Raw genomic sequence first — 21,058 nt, 5'->3', positions numbered from 1 at the left:
AACTCTATAGTATAACAAAACAAAAGAATGTTTATGTTGTACCAGGTTGTTGTTGTAGAAAAACAAGTTAAACTAGGGGATTACTAGGGGGAAAAGTTGTAGACTACTGCGCTTCCCACACCATTACATGTTAGCTGAAACGTGCACCACCAGCCCTAGGGGATTTCTTGTTTATAAAAAGAGAGGAAAAAAAATCAGGATCGACAAAGTAGAGTTTTGTATAATTAAGAATCTGTAGTTATAGATTTACTAGTGAAGAAATTTTACTTCTTTGACTCGTTACTAGTGAACAAACAAACAATTATATAATGCATTATGCCAAACCCAAAGCGCAGATTTTGCGATGCCCAGATTTTGCTGCGATACCCTTGGTTGTTGTAGTTGACACTGAAGTTAGCCACACTGGTCTCATATGTGTATGCTGTACAGAGGTATTTGACATTAATAAAACAAAACAATAAAATCATAATCTGAAATTAAACATATATATTTATTGAGATGCTAATTTTACACCAAAACCTTTTAAGCTTGATATCCAGATGCAAAAAAAAACAACAACATATGAATTGCAAAAAATCTCAAATGGAAAGATACTTATTTCTACATAACTAGTCTTTCTACATAACTAAAAATGCCTTCGATGTTGTGGTTCTTAGGAAGCCCCTTAATTTCTAATTTTCTCCAACTGTTTCTCGTAACATCATAACACAAACATGAAGTACCTGACTTTAAATTCGTGATGAATAAAATCTCATCATCACAAGACGTGCATGATAATATGTCATCGGGTTTGACTCCTAGTTGCATGCCCCTAAATGTTAAAGTATTCCATGTTGAAGGCAACTGGATGATATGACTCTTCCATTCTTCTTCGTTTCGAGTTTGTTCTAAAACAAGCAAGTGGATATATTCATGTAAACGTGTTCCATAATCAATGACAGCTAGTTTACCCTTCAACTCTATAAACTCGAAAGACCACCTGTGTGAGGGATCCCCCAAGTCAATAAGTTGGAAATTTCAGTTTTAACATCAAATGCAACTATAGCAAGAAGTCCTCTATGCAAAACAAACATATAGATAACTCCATTGATGCAAATCCCGGGCTTGCACAGAATAGGAGAGTGAATGTTTTTAGTCTCTCTCCATGACTTGTCTATGCCTAAAGTGAAAACCCTATTTTTTGTGTAACCTTTTTGAATATATGTTGTTGTCGAAAGAACTTTGTACTTGTTTTCTTCTGGCTCAAAACCTAATGAATAGTGACACCAAGAAAAACCTTCTTTTAGGTTGGAAAGAAATCTGACTTCTCTTGTACTTGGGTTTAAAATTGTAGCAGGTTGCACAGATAGTGGTTCCCAAATTAAAACTAAATTGTTAACACAATTCAAAAGAGAATCTACATGGTTATGAAAGGAGAGTTCACCAAAACACTCAATTTGAAGAATTGAGGCAGAGTTTTTTTGCTGATCAGGAGTGTAATAGAATTTACTTCCGTGCAAAAGGAATTTTGTACCACTGGGACGGGTCAGAGATCGATATCTATGTATATCTGTAAAATCTTATTCGAAAACAAGAGAATTAAAGAATTTTGTAACACACTTGAAACGCATTAAAGACTTAGCAGGAAGCCATGAAAATATTTCAATGATTATATCTTGAGGAATTGATGAATTCATCTTTACACTTAGCCCTAAAAGTTGGATGCCCTTTTTTTTATTTTATAATGTCTAAAAACCCTACCATTATTCATCAGTTTGTGTTGGTTTTATTTATGACTTCAGGGCGTTTGGTTTCCTCAAAAGAAAGGTTTTCTATTAGTATTCGGAGGAGATAAAAAGGAAAATTAGTAATAAGTCATTTTTTAGGAGTTGTATTTTTTATTTTTAATATTACTAGGGGAAAAGTTGACTACTTGTTTAATGTTCATGAAGCGCGATTTCCGCACAGTTGGAAATATTTTCATGGATACAGCTGAAACGTTCCCCACCAGACCAGTTCATTACATCATCTAGATAGGCCACGAGTTCAACGTTCTCCCTAATTCTAAAATCCATTAATCTACAAATGATTCAACTTTTTTCTGTCACAAGTACAGTTACTGACCTTTTCCAGGAGTGTATTATGCGTCAAAATAATGTTTACATATTGGTTGGCTTTACAGATAGTGATTATGCAGGCTGCTAGGACCATCGAAAAAACACTTCTGGTAGTTGTTTCAGCTTTGGTTCAAAGAAGCAGGAGACAATAGCTATGTCGACGTCTGAGGCAGAGTATACAACAACAAGTTTAGCAGCACTACAAGCTTTATGGCTCCGGAAACTACTTGCAGATTTTAGTTACGAGCAAAAGGAGTCTACTGAGATTTTTTTTCTAAAAATTGCAGCAGATAAGGGTTTCCAAACTCAAAGTAAACCATTAACGAGATCCAACCAAGAATCTGAATAACAACAGAGTCCATCAAAATTCTCAGTTTGAAAAAGGGAGATTGAGACTTTTCCATCTTCCTTTGCTCAGCTGTGTAGAAACATCTCTCGTCATGGAGAGAATTTTGTTCTAAAATCTAATATCACTAATATCTGATTCGGAGATAAGAGAATTAAAATCTGATTCAGAAACACTTAACGAGTTGATAGGAATCCATGAGAATTGCCTGCTCAGATTCTTTAAAAAAAATCAACGTGTACATGTAATAACTATCTTTTACTAGTAATCAGAACTGTTCTGACAAATTGCCAGAACTAGATTCTATTTGTGGGATTTCAGTTATAGCTACTCATAAAAGAAATTTATTGTGGTCAAAATTTCCTGGCCATATATTTGTTCACAATCAACAACAGAGGCGTGTAGGAAAACTCAACATCAAGATGTTTTTTAATACAAAGGGAGTTATAATTTGGGTGTAATGTTTTACCATTAACTCTAAAGTATAACGAAACAGGAGTATATTATGTTGTGCAAAAAAAACAAGTTAAAGCAAAAATTTTCAAATGGAAAGAGACTTAATTTCTACATAACTAGTCTGTCCACATAACCACAAATGCCTTTGATGCACTGCTTCTTAGGAAGCCCCTTAATTTCTAGTTTTCTCCAACTCTGTCTCGTGACATCATAACACAAACATAAAACACCTGACTTTAAATTCGCGATGAATACAATCTCTCCATCACCGGATGTGCAGGGTGATATGACCTTGGGTTGTATGTCCTTCCATGTTGAAGGGAAGTGAATGGTGTGGCTCTCCCATTCATCTTTTTTCTGAGTTTGTCCCAAAACCTGCAAGTGGATATGTCCATGTGGCCATTTTTCATATACCACGACTTCTAGTTTACCCTTCAGCTCTATTAACTCATTATGCCACTCGTGAGAGACATTCCCCAATGCAATAAGTTTAGAATTTTCAGTTTTAACATCAAATGCAGCTATAGCAATTAGTCCTCTATGGAAAACAAACCTATAGATAACTCCATTGATGCAAATCCTGGGCTTGCAGAAAATAGGAGAGCGAATTCTTTTAGTCTCTCTCCATGACTCATCTATGCATAAAGTGAAAACCTTGTTTTTTGTGTAACTTTCTCCAACATATGTTGTTGTAGCAAAAACTTTGTATTTCTTTTCTTCGGGCTCAAAACCTAATGAATAGCGACACAAACAAAAACTTTGTCTTTGTTCCCAATGGACAATAGGGGTGTGTAGGCCGACTCAACATCAGGTGTATTTTAATACAAAGGGAGTGATAATTTCAGAATATTTTTTACCATTATACGAAACAGGAGTACATGTATGTTGTGCCAGGTTGGCACGAGTTGTAGTACCAAAACAAGTTAAACTAGGGAAATATTACTAGGGTAAGAGGTTGTTGACTACTATGTTTGTTGTTCATGAAGCGCGATTTCCACACAGTTGGAAATATTTTCATGGATACAGCTGAAACGTGCACCACCACCAACCTTGGGGATTTCTCGATTATAAAAAGAAAAAGAAAATCAGGATCGACAAAGCATAATTCATAATCAATGACGGGTAGTTGACCCTTCACCTCTGTCAACTCGTAATACAACTGGTGAGACGCCCATAATGGAATAACTTTGAAATATTCAGTTTTAACTAGGGGTGTGAACTATTTGTTGGGTATGTAGCAAGAGTTAATGGGAAATGGAGGGAAGATGAAAAGAGAGGAACTTGAAAAGTTGGGAATTGAAGAGTTGAGAACTTGAAAAGTCCTCTTATGCTTTATTGAAAAGGCATTTGTGCCTCATCGGTGGTGGAAAGAAAAATAGGAGAGTTTAAATATAGAAACACTCCTATTAATTGTTAAAAGGGTTGGAAAGAGGGACCCTCCTCGCGCCGTCGTCGTCGCTCGCTCGGCTTCGGCTTTGGAAAATGATCGATCGAGAGATTCATTTTTTGGACAAAGTTTGTTTTAATTATTTTAATTAATTATTTATTTAATTAATTAAATTAAATGGCCAATGTTTTAATTAGTTAATTAACCAAAGCGTTTCAATTAATTAGTTAATTGACTCGACCCGACTCGGATCCACGCGCGACCCGTTTTATTTAAATCTTTCCCGTTTTATTTGAATTTCCTGCCGTTGGAAGTGACTGTTCTGAAAGGTTGCAACTTTCAGAAACAGCCATGACCGTTTGAAAGGTTGCAAACTTTCATGAATGGTCGTGTGGATTCTGAAAGGATTGCAACCTTTTGGAACCAGTTCCTCTTGCCTATAAATACATTGATTCCTCAGACTTATTTCTTACGAATTTTCTGATTTCTTCTTCTTCTTCTGCACAAAATTTCTTCGTGTACTTTACTACTGTTGAGTGGTTCGCTGACACCAGAGTTTTGGGTATCAATACACTGGTGATTGAGATCATTCTATCCTGGGAGGACATATTCCAAATCAAACCTCGAATACTAGAGGGGAATAATTTCCTTAAGGGGACACTGTGCATTCAGTGGACTTGATCTTTTTTTTATTCTGTTTTTCCAGATTGTGGTACGTTTTTACAGATTTTAGTTTTGTCAATTAATTTTTGTTCATCTATTCTTACTGTTTTATTAAACTTTGGTTACTTCGTGTTTCTGCAAAGTTTATTGAAAACAGTAGTTCTGGTTTTTTAAACACAGATTGCTAACACTATTTGGATCAAACCGAAAAACCAAATCAATTCTTTACATTTAAATATTTATTTGATAACTTTTGGCAACTGATAAAATAATTATTCGCTATTAATGTAATATTTTTTGAAATATCAATAGACATGTATATTTTATGAAGTGAAAGAACTTCATATTTCACTTATTTACTCTTTATCTTTAATTCACACATTTTACAAAAAATGGAAGTCAGAATGATCACCTTATTAAAGTTGTTCATGGCCAATAACGTTCTCATGTCATCTTTTTACTAATTTGCTTTTTTTCATAAAAAAAAAATAGTTTTTTCTTTTGTGATCTTTATAAAATGATGTATATAATTTTGCAAAGTGCATGATTGAAGAGTAAAATATATAGTCATTCAATTTTGTTTTATTTTTGTGAGTGGTTGAGGTAGACCTAATATTAAGAAAAAATTGTGTAGGGCTATTAAGAGTCCCGTTTGTCATTGTTGTTATCTCGAGATAGAGGACTCTGTATCCTCTCCTCGACGCGGACAGGGGGGAGTCGACTGGATACTGAAACTTTTAAACGTCTCCGCGACGCGGACCTGGGCGCATATTTTTGCATGATCTTTTCTTCCTCTCCCAAACTCGATTCAATCCATACCCAATTTCACGAATTTTCATAAACCCAGAATGTTTTCAATGAAACCCACACAAAATCCATCAAGAACAACACTCATTCGCAATACCCTCACCTCAAGAACTCAACAAGACTACATTATTAAAGAATGAAGCTAAAACCTCAAGAACTTCATCAATAATCTCAATCAATAACTTTTAAAATGAAATTATGGATGAAATTTACATGATTGGCGTGAGGGAGAACAAACCCAACACTATGAAAGCTTACATACCTGGATGAACAATGTTCTTGAAGAAACTTGAAGGAAAAGGAAGATGAACCCTAGCCTTAGCATTTCTTGAGCGTAGAAATTTAGGAGTGAATGAGAGGGTTTGATTTTCAAAACTGATTTTTCTACACGTTTAAGGTAATTTAGATGACTTTCAAAGGGATTTAGGACTAAAATACCCCTTAATAAATAAATAAAACGAGTTGGAAGTCAAAATATTTTTCCAGCGGACAGTGAGGTCCGTATTCACTCCGTAACGCAGAGCCATCACAGAACTACTGCCAGGTTAGAGCGTCTCTAGTAAATCAGTCATAACTTTTTACTCAGAATTCTGATTGAGGCAAACTAGGTGGCGTTGGAAAGAGGACTCAAAGACCTTTAATTTGATAGGTCATGGACCACCAAACTCTTTATGTGATAAAAGTTATGGTTGTTTGAAGTTGACCCAAAACTTAAGGAAAATAATGGGTGACTTGAACAAATTTCTCTTTAGTTCTTTTTGAAACTAGAGGTGTTACGTCTAGTGACCTTAACACCTAAGAAAATTTAAAATCACTCGGAAATTTTTTATTCACAACGAAGAATGGTTCAAGTCTTGACTTAGAAATTTTCGGGGTGTTATAAACGGTATCTCCCACATATGTTATGATTATGACTTTTCATAATATGCACTGGCCTTGTACTATTTTTCATAATCACATTATTAGTTTTCATGCTATGTTTACTTGGTCATTACATTATCATGTTTTAAGACTTATCATGATATTATGTTATGTTCATGCATCTTTTCCCATATTCAGTACATAATAATTACTAACCGCATACATTCTTGTGCCTATATTATCTTTAATATAGGTTCTAACATATATACATCCATCTAATCACAATTAGTACATGATTTTGATCAACGGTGAGTCCTCATGGTTCAAGGACATGCCACACTTATGCTTTCCTTATGCTTATTTCAAACTTCCTATTTCAAATTTCAAATTATTCAAGTGAGTTAGGGTTTATTCTAGACACTCACTTATGTTGTAAAGACCTATATCAGACATTAATATCTCTGTATTATGTCTTTGTACTCAATTTCCATATCATGTTGAGACGCATGAAAGCAAGCTAATATATTGTTATTACATTAAAGAGTAAGATATTTGCCATGTAGGAACCCCACTAGACCATAGCACTCGAAGGAAAAGCTAACGGCTAATGCAAGTTGTTATGAAACTTAATCATAAGAAATCAGTTCCTACAAAATGATCTCTATATAAATTATGGGATTATTATTTCTGTAAAGACACAAACTGTAACATCCGGCAATTTGAAATAACTATGAAAAAGCTTGAAATCGGAAATAGCATTTTTGGAATAAAATTCAAAATCTGGAAATTTGGTTGTGGGAAATCAGTGAGTTTTGGCCAACTTTGAGCAGTCATAACTCCTAGCTCAAGATGAGTTAGGAGTATTTCCAACGCCACCGAGTTTGTGGAATGATCTTTCCAACGCCACCGAGTTTGCTCGTTTTCGAGTTCGTATGAGCGAGTTATGCCCTTTGAAAGTGGGGCAGTTGGCAGGGAATCCGTCCGGAAATTTTAAGGGCATTTTGGTCTTTTCCATAGCTATTTATTTTGGGGTTATATTGTTGTGTTAGGCTGATTTTTGGATCATTTTATACCATTTTAAAAGAGTGAGAGTGAAGGTTTTGAGTGAAGAAGAGAAGAAGAAGAGAAGAAGAGGAGAAAGAGGAGATCAAGCAAGTTTCCGTCGTGGATATCGTCGGGGGTGATCCCCACTAGGTATGTGAGTTCTTAGTGCTGGGTTGATCATTTCCCCCACACACCAAACTCATTTTTATTATGGAGAAAAGATTGGATATGTTGTTGAAGTTGTTTGATTGTGTTGTTGAAGTCCCTCGTTGATTTGGGCATGTTTCAGGTTGTGTTTTGGGTTGAAATCTATGGTATGTTGAGGGATTTATGATTCTAAATGTTTGGGGTTGGAAACCTTGGAGTTTAGAAGGTTTAGAGTTGGAGAAAAGAAGGATAAAAGTCGAAGTTGTCGGGAAAAAGGGGTGGCGCGTCGCGCCTTGCAGAGCGCCCCAAGAAGTGTTCTGAACTTCACCCCTTGGGGCGCCGCGCCCTACAAAGCGCCTCAGCTGGCCTTCTGAGCTTCAAGGGTTGGCGCTCCGCGCCTTGCAGAGCGCCAAGGACGCCAAGTTCCCCCATTCTTTTCACACTTTTTCATATATGTTCCTAGGTATTGCACCTATGTTTCCTAGTTGTTTTCAACACTCCAAGGTACATTTAAACGTCAAGAACTCATCCATAAACATGTGATCAAATACCTTGAATCCATAATCCACTTCAAGGCGAGTTAGAAGTCAAGTGAAGTTAGAAGTCAAGCTTAGAAGTTAAATAAGTCAAAGCAAGTGTTTAAGGTTTTCTAAGAGTCTTCATTGAACGTTTTAACTTCTTTTTAAGGCTCAAGTTCCAAGAGTAAGAGTCAAGAGTTTCGAGTCGAGTAGAGAGTATCGAGTTTCAGTTAAGTCAAGAGTTTTCAGTTAAGTCAAGAGTTTCGAGTTAAGTCAAGAGTCAAGAGTTGAGTTCATTTCTCAAAAGTTATTAGGGAACTAAGTATTTCCCAAAGAAGTTTATAAATGTTTTCACATTTAGGATGAGAGGAAACTGAGGTTTCCAAAAGAGTTTTGAGAAGTTTGAGTACTATCTCTTTTTGAGAAAAGATGAGTTTTGCGAAACAATTTCTAAAACATGATTAGTATGACAAATCGAGTATGTCATCAATGTTTAAACAGTATGGTCTCTAGATATACCATCAATGTTTAAGCAGTATGAATATCCCGAGTCATCAATGATCATATTAAAATATGGTTTTGAGATGTTCTTTTTAGAAAGAGTTTTCAAAAGCAATTACCTCTTTTAAGAGGGTAGTTTTGAGTAATTATCTCAACTAAAGAAAGACGTGTTTAAAACACTTACGAGCTAAAGTATTTTTGGGAGTAGTCTTGAGCACCGAATTGGGGACACGAGTTCATATTAACTCAACTCTCCATAAGAACTATGTAGCCAAACATGGGATTTCTCGGATCATACTTTTTAGATGATCATGAAAGTTAAGCTAGTGGATCCACTAAGTAAAGTAAAGTTCTATATCACGGCAAGGTATATGATGGTCCTTGGGCAACGTGAGGTAAAACGTTGTATCACCACTTAGTTTCATAGTGGTGGTTGTCGGTTAGATAAACTCCCACAATAGTAGAAAGAGCTTGGTTCCTCGAGAAGTTCTGCTTAGTGTGGATGGGGGTATGAGACTTCATTCATGCATTGCACAAGTAGACTTTGAGAGGAAGCATGGTATTTTCATGATATTATAAATATGATTTTTACGTCATGTTTTAAATAGTTTTACAAGCTTTACATATATTGCATGTGTCTCATTGCTTTATATTGAGTTCAATTATTCATGAGTTGAACAGAGCCAAGGTAAGTTCTCTTTTGTATTCCTTTCAAGCTTAAGTTGTTGTTTAGCTGTCCAGCTCGCATACTCGTACATTCCATGTACTGATGCCAGTTGGCCTGCATCTTATTATGATCCAGACGCAGGTACCCAGGATCAGCATTCAACACGCCGTTGATCCAGTTGAGCACTCCAGAGTCAGTGGTGAGCCTCCTTACTTTCCGGAGGACTCAGTTGTTTTGTTCTCTTAGCTTTGTTTTATTAGGATGTTGTGGGGTTTGTCCCAACATCCATCTCAGTATTTTAGAGGCTTCATAGACAGTCAGTCAGTTAGTATTGAGTCTCTCATCTATGTATATATGTAAATATTCTATTTTGAGACTCGAGTTGCCGTTTTGGCGAGATTTTATCAGTTGGGTTGTTTTATAACCTTTCATTGCATTGAGTTATTCTGCTGAGTTAGGTTTCCACTGAGTTAAGAAAGTCAGGCCAAGGGTTCGCCTGGGGCCAGCAGTGGTCTCCGAGTGCCGGTCCCGCCCAGGGTATAGGCTCGGGGCGTGACACAAACCAATAAAAACACAAATATATACAACAAATCATACTTTACTATATCAAAATGCTATCATTTTATTTTTCGTTATTTTTCTTATTAGCTTGTCGCCTCGGCCTAGCTTGCCTAGAGATATTTCGATATTTTCAATAGGGAAAAAGGACAAATATGTCCCTGAACTACCGTAAATGGTATGTCAATACCCTTCGTTATACTTTAAGGTTGTATATACCCTTACCATCAATATTTTGGATTGTGTATACCCTTGTGACTAATGGTTGAACACGTGGCTTCATCTCAACGACTAACCCGATTTATTTATTTATTTTTTATCCAAAATTTAAAAAAAACCCGCCCCATTTCAATTTTAAACCCACCCGAAACCTTCTTTGAAAATCAATGGAAGTTTTGGCTGGATTTGGGTACCCCATTTTATTAAGATATGTGGTGTTCATACATCTGAAAGATCAATACTTTATAAATCAAATCTTAAAAAAATTAAAGAGGAAGACAGAGAAATGACAAATAATTACCTTAAAATTGCAGCAATCCTCATTGAAGATTGAAGATTGAAGATTGAAGTGCCAAAACATCTCTAATTTCGTCTTCACGTGTTCCTCGCCATGGCTGCTCGTTGAAGCTGAAAAGACTTTACAGTGAGAGAGAAGGCGATGAATCATGGAGTTTAAGCCACGTAGATTGAGCTTATACATCATTGTATGGACACAATGACTAAATTGCCTTGCACAATTTGTTTCAAAGACGAAAAATCAACTTTTCGTTTCAACAGACGAAAAATCAAACATCAAGAAATTTTGGTTCATTCAAACGGTTTGAACTTCGGCAGACCACTATTGGTCGTCGACGACAGTTTTTCGGCAGTCTTAACGAGCAAGGTCAATGCCAAGCTGGGCGCCTCTCCAAGGCGGACACAACCGACAAAAAATCACTTCATTTCATCAAGAGAAACGCCACGAATTTCATTTCTAATGATTCAAATGTTTGTGTGAACTTTGGAGAAGAAGGCGGCTACGGTGGTGGCCAATCACAAAATTAACTTGATGATTTTGTGCGCAATCATCCATGAACTCTAAAACACAAAAAAAAAGGCTAATGTTAGTGAAAATTTTGATTTGTGCAACAATTTTTTGAGAATTAAAGAAGAGAAGAAGATGAACAATTAGCATTGTTTGAAGGGAATTATTATGGAAAATGGGTTTTAATTCGGGTATGGATGGGTTAGAGAAGATGGGTAGTTTTTTTTTAAATTTCAGATAAGAAAATAAATATTAGGTAAATTATTGAGATGTAGCCACGTGTCCAGCCGTTAGTCTCAAGGGCATACACAACTTAAAATATTGACGGTAAGGGTAAATACTTAAAGTATAACGGAGAATTTTGACATACCATTTACGATAATTCGGGGTATATTTCTCCTTTTTCCCTTTTCAATATTATGATGAATTTTAACTCTGTATATTTATGCATGTAATGAAAATCATAAGGAAAAGGGTTCAAAACACACACAAACTTTGACCGACATTGCTGTTACACACTCCAACTTTACGGGGGTCCTATGACCCCCCAGTATTATTTTGAAGTGGAATTATTACCTCTTTTAAAGGTCAAAACCAAGTTTTTATCCAAAAGGTGGCACACGCGCCTGCCACTGTATTTATCATTTTAATTTTTTTTCTTCAATATTTTTCCTATTTTTTCTTTATTTTTTTAAACCTTCTTCTATCATCACACCATTCTTTCAATTTAGACCCTTACATGAAGACTTTCACATTAAAATCCAACAAAAACATCCTAAAAACTTCCTTTTAAACTACATCAACAAAAATTTCTTTAAGAAATTCAATCAGTAGAAAACCCAATATATACATTGGGTTTTTCTTTCTAATGAGTAATGAATTTTTTCAGCTATAAATTTTCATATAAATTTCCTATCTTTCTAAAAAATTTAAAACTTTGTGGTCGTCTTTGTCATTTTGGTGGTGATGGAGGTTTTTTTTGTGATGATGACGAAGTGATAACGATTCGGTGGTGGCAAAATTTGAAAATGGTAAAATTTGTAGATCCAGTTCATTGCAAATTTGCAATTTCGATTGTGTGGAGGTAGTTGTTACAATTGAGGGAGTTACTCGTGTGGTGATTATATTTTTGATAATTGTTGATTGAGTTTTTCATTGTCGGCGTCGGGAGAGTTTTCCGTTGCCGGGATCGACACAGTGAAGCGACTGGATTTTTGATGAAGAAGAAATATTAATGATAATTAATAATTAAGTGTAATTTATTAAAGGAAATATCCAACTAAAAATTGGCATCTGTATATATTCCCTAATTAAAAAATAATAAGGATATTTAATGGAAAAAAAGAGGAATGATGTGGATTGCCACATGACAAATAAAGATGAGTTCATTTTACTTTAATTCCATCCTTACACGCTAACCGAGAGTGTTGGTCACTTGCTCATCCAACTAAGCTGATAATAACCTCAATAATACACTAAAAAATAGTTTAGGGAGGTCATAGGACCCTCGCAAAGTTGGAGTGTGTAACAACAATTTCGACCAAAATTTATGTGTGTTTTGAACCCTTTTCCCAAAATCATATATATAAATAGCAAAACTCAATAACTTTGAATTCTAGATTTATCCACACTTCAAAAAATTGAAAAAATAAAAAATAATATATATATATATATAGATGCCTAATTCCTGTAAAAATACAAAAACAACAAATTGTAAAACGAAAATGGAGAGTTGAGTTCAGCAATGCGATAAGGTAGCTTAGCTGGTTAGAGCAAATGACATGATAAATATCTTTGTGTACCCATGTCGTTGTTATCTAATCTTTCATTTATTAGCTATATCAAATTCATCATTTAATTTCTCTTTTAGCAAATAATAAATTATTAGTTTAAAATTAAGATTTTTCTTCTTATCATTTAGACTTCACAAATAAATTTAATTGTAATTTTTTTAGGGTAGATAATTTGACTCTAATCATAGAGCTTAAAAGAATTGTGATATTGTTTTCATTTTACTATTCTGATTCTAACCAAATTAGGCTAATGACTAATGTTAATAGTTATGAATCAGCCTGACCAGCAGAATCAAACATTATTCTCTATTCTTAAGTGTCATTAATTATCGTATTTATCATATATTACTGGGGTTAATCATAGACAATCAACCTCTAAAAAATTATCCTTATATAAATTATAGAATGATCATTTTATAAATATATGTTATTTATCAAATATTATCATTTTATATTTTAAACTTGTCGGCTCAGTCTAGCTTATCTTTAAATCATTGATATTGTTATAATCAGAGCTGTCAAGTTCCTTGATCTTCACCATGTGAGAACCTTCAAGGTAATGAGAGAAGGAGAGAACAAGACGAAATAAAATGTTTGAGTATTATTCAGCATAGTCTCAAGTGATCCTATACACACTGTATTTATACAGTTTAGTAACAACTCTAACTAACTTTCTAACAGTGTAACTAACTGACAGTTCTAACAGAATACAATTAGCTAAACATACTAATTACTGAAAATATCTTCTATTCAACACCACCCTCCCTCAAACCGATGATTTGAATACATCCTTCAAACTCAGTTTGGTCATTAAATGTTCATGTTGTTTCCTGCCAAGACTCTTGGTTAATATATCAGCCTACTGCTCCTTGGTGGAAATCTTGATAATGTCCTGTATAATCTTGTCTCACACAAAATGACAATCAATGTCAATGTGCTTTGTTCTTTCATGAAAGATGGGATTGGCTGCAATCTGAATTGCAGCTTTGCTGTCACAATAAAGGTGTATGGGAACCTCAACACTGATCCCCAGTTCCTTATACAAACCAATCAACCAGGTTCACCTCGGCAACCACAGAGGCCATACTTCTAAACTCTGCTTCAGCAGAGCTTCTAGCTAATGTCTCCTGTTTCTTTGACTTCCAGGACACTACAACATTGCCAAGCTTTACTAAGTACCCTGTGACTGACCTCCTAGTCTGCAAGCAACCACCCCATTCAGAGTCACAATATGCCTCAAACATTCCTGAGCTATCAGAGGGCATTAGAAGACCAAGACCTGGCGCATTCTTTGTATATTTCACTACTCTTAAGGCATCATTCATGTGAGATTGTTTGGGACTATGCATGAATTGACTTAGCACTTGCACTACATAGGCAATGTCAATTCTAGTCATAGTGAGATACAACAACTTTCCTACTAACCTTTGATATTGAGTAGGATCAGCAAGTAGTGTATCTTCATCCTTAGAACCTGCTTCCTTATCATTAGTGATAAAAACATCATAGTCAACTGATGTAAGCTTCAGATTTGTTTCCAAAGGTGTGCTAACTGGTTTAGTACCACTTAGTCCCAGCTCACTAATTAGTCCCAGTGCATACTTCCTTTGGCTCATCACTATTCCCTTTTGTGATCTAGCAAATTCAATTCCTAGAAAGAACTTCAACTCTCCAAGATCTTTCATTTTGAACTTTAGCTTTAAGTCATTTCTTGTTTGTAGGATCAGGTCTGCATTGCTCCCTGTCACCAGCAAATCATCCACATATACTAAGACAATTACCAACTCTCCCTGAACTGTCTTGGTGAATAAAGAATAGTCAAAATGACTTTGTGACAAGCCAAGTTGTACCAATGCATCTGTGAGTTTCTTATTCCATTGCCTAGGTGCCTTGTTTGAGTCCATAAAGGGACTTATGTAGTTTGCAGACAACATGCTTCCCCTCCTGGCTGGCAAACCCAGAAGGAACCTCTAAATACACCTCCTCCATTAAGTCCTCTTGAAGAAAAGCATTATGAACATCCATCTGAAAAATAGATCAATGTTTAGCTGCTGCCACAGACACAACAAACCTGACAGTAACCATCTTAGCAACTGGAGAGAAAGTCTCAGTGTAATCCAACCCCTCTTGCTGGCTATAACCCTTTGCCACAAGTCGAGCCTTGTACCTTTCCACAGCTCCTGAGGATGTGTATTTAACTTTGAACACCCATTTGCACCCGATAGGTTTCTTTCCAGCTGGTAATTCTACTAAACTCCAAGTGTGATTGTCCTGTAATGCTTGAATCTCAGATTTCATAGCAGCAACCCAATGGGGGTCTTTAACAGCCTCAACATAGGAAGTGGGCTCTTTGATGACAGAATAGGATGCCAAAGTAGCTCCAAACAAAGGTGATAAATGATCATAACGGACCACAACAGATACTGATAACAATAGTTTGCCACTTGCTTTGCCTGTGGAGACATAGTCATGCATCCAAATAGGGGGCTTAGTAGGCATGGAAGATTTTATATTTACAGATACCGCTGGAGGTTCAGAAGCAGGAGAAACAGCCACAGAAGCAGAAAAATGAGCAGGAACACTGAAAAATAGCTGACTAAGGTGAGGCATGAAGTTCATCTTCCCTCATGGAAAACAAAGGGGAGGAGAAGCTAGGATGGTCTTGAAAGGAAAAGAATCTTCCTGAAACAAGACATCCCTACTTGTCAAAAACACTTTGGACTCCAAATCATACGTAGTATAACCCTTTTGGGATGCTGAATAGCCAAGAAATACTGCAGGAATAGCCCTTGGAGAAAATTTATCCACCTTTCTAACTTGAGTCACATACCCCAAACATCCAAATACTTTCATGTGAGCTATAGAAGGTGAGTGGCTGTGAAGTTTCTCAAAAGGAGATTTATCTTGAATGATGGAGGAAGGCAATCTATTAATAATGTAAATTGTTGTGGTCACAATCCCCCCAAAACTTCAGTGATACACCAGCCCTGATAGCTCTTGCTACTTCTAAAATGTGCCTATGTTTCCTCTCAGGCACTCCATTTTGTTGTGGAGTGTAGGGGCAAGAACTTTGATGAACAATACCCAAGGACTTCAGCAAGGCAGTCATTTGTGAGTTAAAGAACTCACAACCCTTATCAGTCCTAAAATACTTCACAACTGAAGAATAAACAGTCTTAACCATAAGCAGAAAATCCTTAATTGCAACAACAACTTCAGCTTTAGAGGGTAGTAGAAACAACCAAGTATATCTAGAATAATCATCAACAAGAGTAAGAAAGTATCTTTTGCCATTATAAGTGGGGACTCTATAAGGACCCCAAACATCACCATGAACTAATTGAAAACAACAATCAAAAGTAGTAGTGCTTAATGGAAAAGAAAGTCTAGTTTGTTTTGCCAAGGGACATATACTGCAACTCTTGATACATTTGTCCCAATGTGTAGAAGTAGGACAAAACAACTTTCTTACAGTGGCAGAAGAGGTGTGACCTAACCTCTTGTGCCAAAGACTCTTACTAGAGTTATCTGTGTCTATAGAAGGTACTCCAACTGGTGAAGGACCAGCATTAGTAGCTACAGCAGCAGCAATTGCTGTGAGTGCTTTCTTGTGACCTGATGTGAACACATACAAGCCACACCCCTCTCTACCAATCCCCTTCACCTTGCCACTTGAGAGATCCCGAAAAATACAAAAATCAGGATAGAACAGTACAACACACTTGAGCTCCTTAGTCAGTTGGGAAATAGACAACAAGTTGTATTTGAACTCCGGGATATGCATGACATTGGTGGTTATCTCTTGACCAGGAAAGAGACATGATGACCCTATGTGAGTTACAGTAACTGCATTTCCAGTAGGCAGGTGAACATTTCCCAGACCATTTTTGTTCATTTCTGTAGTGTGGGATAAAAGAGTAACTGACCTAAGCATATGACTAGACGCTCCAGAGTCCATTTAACCATTCTTGTTCATTTCTGTAATGTGGGATAAAAGAGCAACTGACCTAACCATATGCCTAGAAGCTCCAGAGTCCACTATCCACTTAACATCATCTACAATGACAGTAGTACAAGGGATCATACCTACTGTCAAGGCTACATGAGCTTCAGGTGTTTCTGAATCAAGCATGGTTAAGATTTGATTGTATTGGCACTCAGTGAATTGAGGGATAACACCAAATGCATCAGTGGCAGTATAGGGGACCTTGGACATGTGAGAGAAACCTGCAAAATTGACAGATGGAGACCCAAACTTGTTACCACTACCACTGCTATGAGTATGACTACATGATTCAGGGGAATTATTGAAATTTTCTCTGTTATAGGAGCCTGCATTAGATTGCCCTTGCTAGTGTCACTGTCCTTGGCATATGATCTTGCATGTGAACTCGTTTTCTTCTTGAATTTGTAGTCTGGAGGATAGCCAACCAACCTGTAACAAATTGCTTTTATGTGGCCTGTGAGGTGACAATGATCACAGTAAAGATAATTTTTTCTACTCTTGTATAAGGAACTGTTTCCCTGATAGTTAGTGTGTATGTTAGAGCTGCCTTTGCCACTAAACAAAGCTATCCCTTCAGCAATTTCGGAACTGTGAGAAGGAGAATTCAGAGATCTTCTACTTTCCTTATTGATGCTCATATCACATGCTTTATTAATCGAAGGAGTGGGAAGCATCATCATGATGTGGTTACTGGACCGTGAATAAGACTCATTGAGACCCATGAGAAGTTGAAGAAGACGTTGATACTCGAAGTGTTCCACATATTTCTTAGACTCAAACACAATTACAGCCAGGACAAGGCATTAACACATCAAATTAAGCCCATTGTTCTCTTAGTTTGGAGAAATAGGTCGAAACAGATGAAATTCCTTGAGTAAGGGTAGAGATTTGTTTATGAAGGAAGAAGACTCGAGTTCCATTCACTTTATCAAATCTCTCTCGAAGATCAATCCACACCATACTGGCACTCGTAGCATATACAATCCCACTAAGTAATTCAGTACATACAAAATTCATAATCCATGAAAGGACTATTGCACTACATTTCTCCCACAAATCATGGAGGGAGACATCAAATTTCTCCTTAGGATATCAACCATTAACGAATCCTAATTTGCTTTTACCTAACAGACTAATTCGCATTGAACTACTCCATAATGCATAATTTTCTTGGCATGTCGAAATTAGGGAACTACCTAGTGTGTCATTGGGCTGAAGAAACAAAGGATGATGTTGATCGATTGTTGCCACAATAGGGATGACTTCAACTCTAATGTCCAAAATCGCAGATGAACCAGTATTCACCATTGTTGAGGATGCTGAATTTCTCAAATAGGAAGATTGGAATAGAATTGCCTATTTATGAAGCTTCTACTATGCAAAGATAAGTGTTGAGACAAGACACAAGACTCCTCAAAAGAACTACTACGAACAACTCATAAAACTGGAGTTCTACGGAAGATAGGAGGTCTTACTCAAAAGCTGATGAGTGGATGAAGTGATCTCAACAGCCTCTTGTTGAGGATCCTAAGAACCTGTATCTGCATCATTAATGGACGTAGGTCGAATGACATCGGTACATTGAATGTACGAGTATGTAATATAGTTGAATAACAAATAATTGAATGAAAAGACTGCAATAGATATAGATATATACTCAGCTGAATGTGAATAAATAAAGAAGTGAATCATTAAAACTTTACAAAAATACTTACTCATCTCTGAACTCAACATATTAAGTGATATAATAAAAATACACTTTTAACTCTATTTGGGAGATTCTCTAACTGACAATCGTCACTATGAGCTACGTCATGATACATCGTCTCGCCCACACTGCCAGAACTATCATATACCATGCCGGGGTATAGAACTTCTCAACTAAGTGGATCCACTAAGCAATAAGGATTCATCTAAAAAGTATAATCTTGTACTCATGTTGGCAAGACATGGTTTATGAGGATTTTGAGTTGTCTGAACTCATCCCCATATCGGTGCTCAATACTACTCCCAATAATATATATACTCATGCTCAAATGTATAAAACATACTCTTTCTCTGGTTTGAGATAATTGCTCAAACTATCCTCTTGAAAGAGGTAACTACTTTGTACTAAATCTTTCTGAAAACTCTTTCAATTTTCTCAAAATAATACTCTCTTTCTTCACGTAAGAAATGAAACATTTGTGAAATACTTAGCTCCCCTATACTCTTGCTCAAATCTTGGTTAAAACTCTTTCTCAAACTTCTCTTTACTTTCTCAAAAAACTCAGTTTAAAACAAAAATGTTGGCTTTAAAAGATTCTCAAAATTTATAACTCAAAATAGGGTCCATGCTTAAATATAGACATGAACGAATCAATTCAAGGATCTCAATAACAATATAGAAAACTCAATACTCATAACTCAACAATACTACTCATCTCAAGAATACTCAATTCAGAGGGTTCATGCTGAAATATAAACATGAACGAATCAACTCAAGAATCTTAATGCATAATATATAGAAATTCAAGAATTAGGATTTAAATTTGAAAATGAATCAGGAACTCAAGAACTCAAAATCAACTCATCTCAAGAATATTCAAATCTAGGGATAGAACCCTAGATTACTTTTTTACTGATTTGAAAGTAAATGTAGGGCGTGAGGAAGAACTAATCCAAGACTATGATAGCCTTACATACCTGGAAGAACAAAGTTTTTGAAGAATCTTGAAGAAGAACTTGATTAGAAGCCTTGAAACCCTAGCTTGAAGGAGAACAATCAAGAAAACCTTTCTTGAGATTCTTGAATTTGTTTCTTGAAAACTCTATGGCCAAGAATTATGGTTTTCATTAATGATTAATAATTGTATGAATTTGAGTTGAAAAGAATGATTTTTTTGGAGAAGAACTTACCTTGAAGAAGAATCTTGAAAAAGATTGGAAGAATCTTGAATGGAAGTCTTCTTGTAATACTCCGGAAATTAGTAGACCTAGCTAGAGCTTGATGTTAGGGTTAGAGCCTTGAATATATCATCCCGTACCTTAAAATTTATGTATTAGTGTTAGAACGTCAAGGTCTAAACCCCAAGGACCAACCCTAGGTCCTTGAGGAAAAGCCTCAAAGAGGCTGCCTAACAGTGACCCACGGAGGGCACCCACACCTCGTGGGTCAGCCCACGCCCCGTAGATGGGAGTCGTGGGTCTAGCCTGCCAAACCAGCTCCCAGAACCAGCCCCAGACCCCGACTCACGCTTTACCAGCATGGGCCGTGGATCCATCCACGGTTCGTAGGTGAGGGGATCGTGGGTCACACTTGGATGGTGTCTTTTGGGAATTAGTTGAGGGGTAGTTTAGGGTTTTCCATTTTAATTAACAATTAAGTGACATCATTTTGTATTATTTTAGACTAACTATATAAGTGTTTTAAGCCCTAAAACTAAGTCATCTAAATCATAACTACCAACTTCCCAAATCAAAATCAATTTCCCCCAAAATCTTCTCTCTAGAACTCCAAGGAAGAAGAAGAAGAAAAAGATAAAGCTAGGGTTTGAAGTAGAGGCCTTTTCCACTCAATTTCGTAAGGATTCTTTATTGAGGTATGGTAGTCCTTGATCCATGGATAGTTTTCATCCATGGAGTCCCTCCAAACTCTATTTCAAACATTGTAATTTCCCAAAAAACTTGGGTTTTACTCCAAGTCATAGATTCCTTTTCAAAAACCTTTCAATTGATTTAATTACTTTATATTATGATTGAATTGTTGTTTTTTTTTATGGTTTTATGATGAAATCTCCCAAGAATCCATGAAATCCCATATTTCCCAAATTATGTGATGTGGGTGATTTGATGAATGAAGAATACTATGAGATCGTGCTTATAGTAATTTAGTTAGTTGAATCATGTTATTATCCATATCTAATGTTGTAAATCTAGATGTATTGGATGGAAGATGATCATTGACCCAAGAAGGCTAAAACATGAGAATTATACATAATGTAGACTCATGGTATATGCTTTATGAACATGATTATAATTTAATTGTTGTGTTGATTGAAAGTTCATTCTCATAAACACATAATGAACATGATGTGAAAGTTTTACTCACAATATGACGATTCTAAGGTTGAAAGTCCATTCTCACCTATTGAATCTATGAGTTATTTTACGAATTGTGTTGGATGGGGAGTTAAGGCACTCTT

At 36.1% G+C, this 21,058-nt stretch overlaps 2 protein-coding genes across 2 annotated transcripts; both read right to left on the bottom strand.

Moving 5' to 3' along the window:
- Nucleotides 1-3,006: 3,006 nt before the first annotated feature.
- On the bottom strand, nt 3,007-4,073 carry LOC125809828 (F-box protein At1g31080-like). Its single transcript, XM_049489408.1, has 2 exons — nt 4,037-4,073; nt 3,007-3,629 (listed from the first exon to the last, which is right to left on the bottom strand). Exons 1-2 carry the CDS (start codon nt 4,071-4,073, stop codon nt 3,007-3,009), a joined length of 660 nt encoding a protein of 219 aa, XP_049345365.1.
- A 9,832-nt stretch (nt 4,074-13,905) lies between these two features.
- Nucleotides 13,906-14,772, bottom strand: LOC125809827 (uncharacterized mitochondrial protein AtMg00810-like). Its single transcript, XM_049489407.1, has one exon. The coding sequence runs from the start codon at nt 14,770-14,772 to the stop codon at nt 13,906-13,908; it is 867 nt and encodes a 288-aa protein (XP_049345364.1).
- Nucleotides 14,773-21,058: the final 6,286 nt, after the last annotated feature.

This window comes from Solanum verrucosum, unplaced genomic scaffold, assembly GCF_900185275.1.
Source record: "Solanum verrucosum unplaced genomic scaffold, falcon-dt-bn FXZP01000474.1, whole genome shotgun sequence".
In the NCBI taxonomy this organism is placed as follows: domain Eukaryota; kingdom Viridiplantae; phylum Streptophyta; class Magnoliopsida; order Solanales; family Solanaceae; genus Solanum; species Solanum verrucosum.
Note: the sequence above shows the minus strand (reverse complement) of the source record. Positions and strands in the feature narration are given on the sequence as shown.

Bases quoted from the DNA above. Each gene is read 5' to 3' on its own strand.
- LOC125809827 (XM_049489407.1), bottom strand. From the start codon at position 14,772: ATGGACTCAAACAAGGCACCTAGGCAATGGAATAAGAAACTCACAGAT.
- LOC125809828 (XM_049489408.1), bottom strand. From the start codon at position 4,073: ATGGGCGTCTCACCAGTTGTATTACGAGTTGACAGAG. The intron at 3,630-4,036 runs GTGAAGGGTCAA...GCTATTCATTAG, and splicing joins TGTATTACGAGTTGACAGAG to GTTTTGAGCCCGAAGAAAAG.